This window comes from Penaeus monodon, chromosome 21 (genome assembly GCF_015228065.2).
Source record: "Penaeus monodon isolate SGIC_2016 chromosome 21, NSTDA_Pmon_1, whole genome shotgun sequence".
NCBI classification, from domain to species: domain Eukaryota; kingdom Metazoa; phylum Arthropoda; class Malacostraca; order Decapoda; family Penaeidae; genus Penaeus; species Penaeus monodon.
In genome coordinates, this window is record NC_051406.1 from 36,762,773 (window position 1) to 36,763,324 (window position 552).

At 35.7% G+C, this 552-nt stretch overlaps 1 protein-coding gene across 1 annotated transcript in view; it reads right to left on the reverse strand.

Annotated features, from left to right (window-relative positions):
- The window catches only part of LOC119586444 (cadherin-87A-like), a 12,418-nt gene that overhangs the window by 4,761 nt on the left and 7,105 nt on the right, over positions 1-552 (reverse strand). The window contains exon 12 of the mRNA XM_037935172.1: positions 245-354. Within this exon, the coding sequence (XP_037791100.1) occupies positions 245-354 (110 nt within the window). The remainder of the gene's footprint in view (positions 1-244; positions 355-552) is intronic.

The window sequence follows — 552 nt, forward strand, 5'->3', positions numbered from 1 at the left end:
CCTCTGATCTAGAGCATACTTTGATGCCTAAATGCGACCACTTGCGCTTAGAGGGAAAAAAATATTCTCAAGAAATCGTTACTGTTGTTTTACGGTTTAGGAATCATGGCGCTATATGGCTGAGCATATCTGGAATATCCCGAGATCACCTATCCCTTATTTTTTTGACATTCAATTTTCTTGCGGAAAAAAAAATCTCAGCGACGATATATATCAGTTATCCATGATATAGCACTGAACTTACATCCTCTGTTTTCTCTGATACCAGACTAATATCGTTATTGAAAACGACTGGAAGCTGGAAGGCATTTGTGATGACATACACCTTTGCTGTTGTGGAGTTTGTCTTGCCATCTGCAAAAAATGAAATAATAATTTAATGTGTTTAATGTGGCCACGCCTCGCAAAACATCAATCAGATGCAACCTCCATGAAATGCAATATAATCTAAAAAAAAAAAAAAAACAGTAAAGGGTATTGGTTTCATAAAAGAAGATTTTATAATTCAGATCGGTGAAGAATGAATCATTTCATCTTTTGGTATCTCTGGAC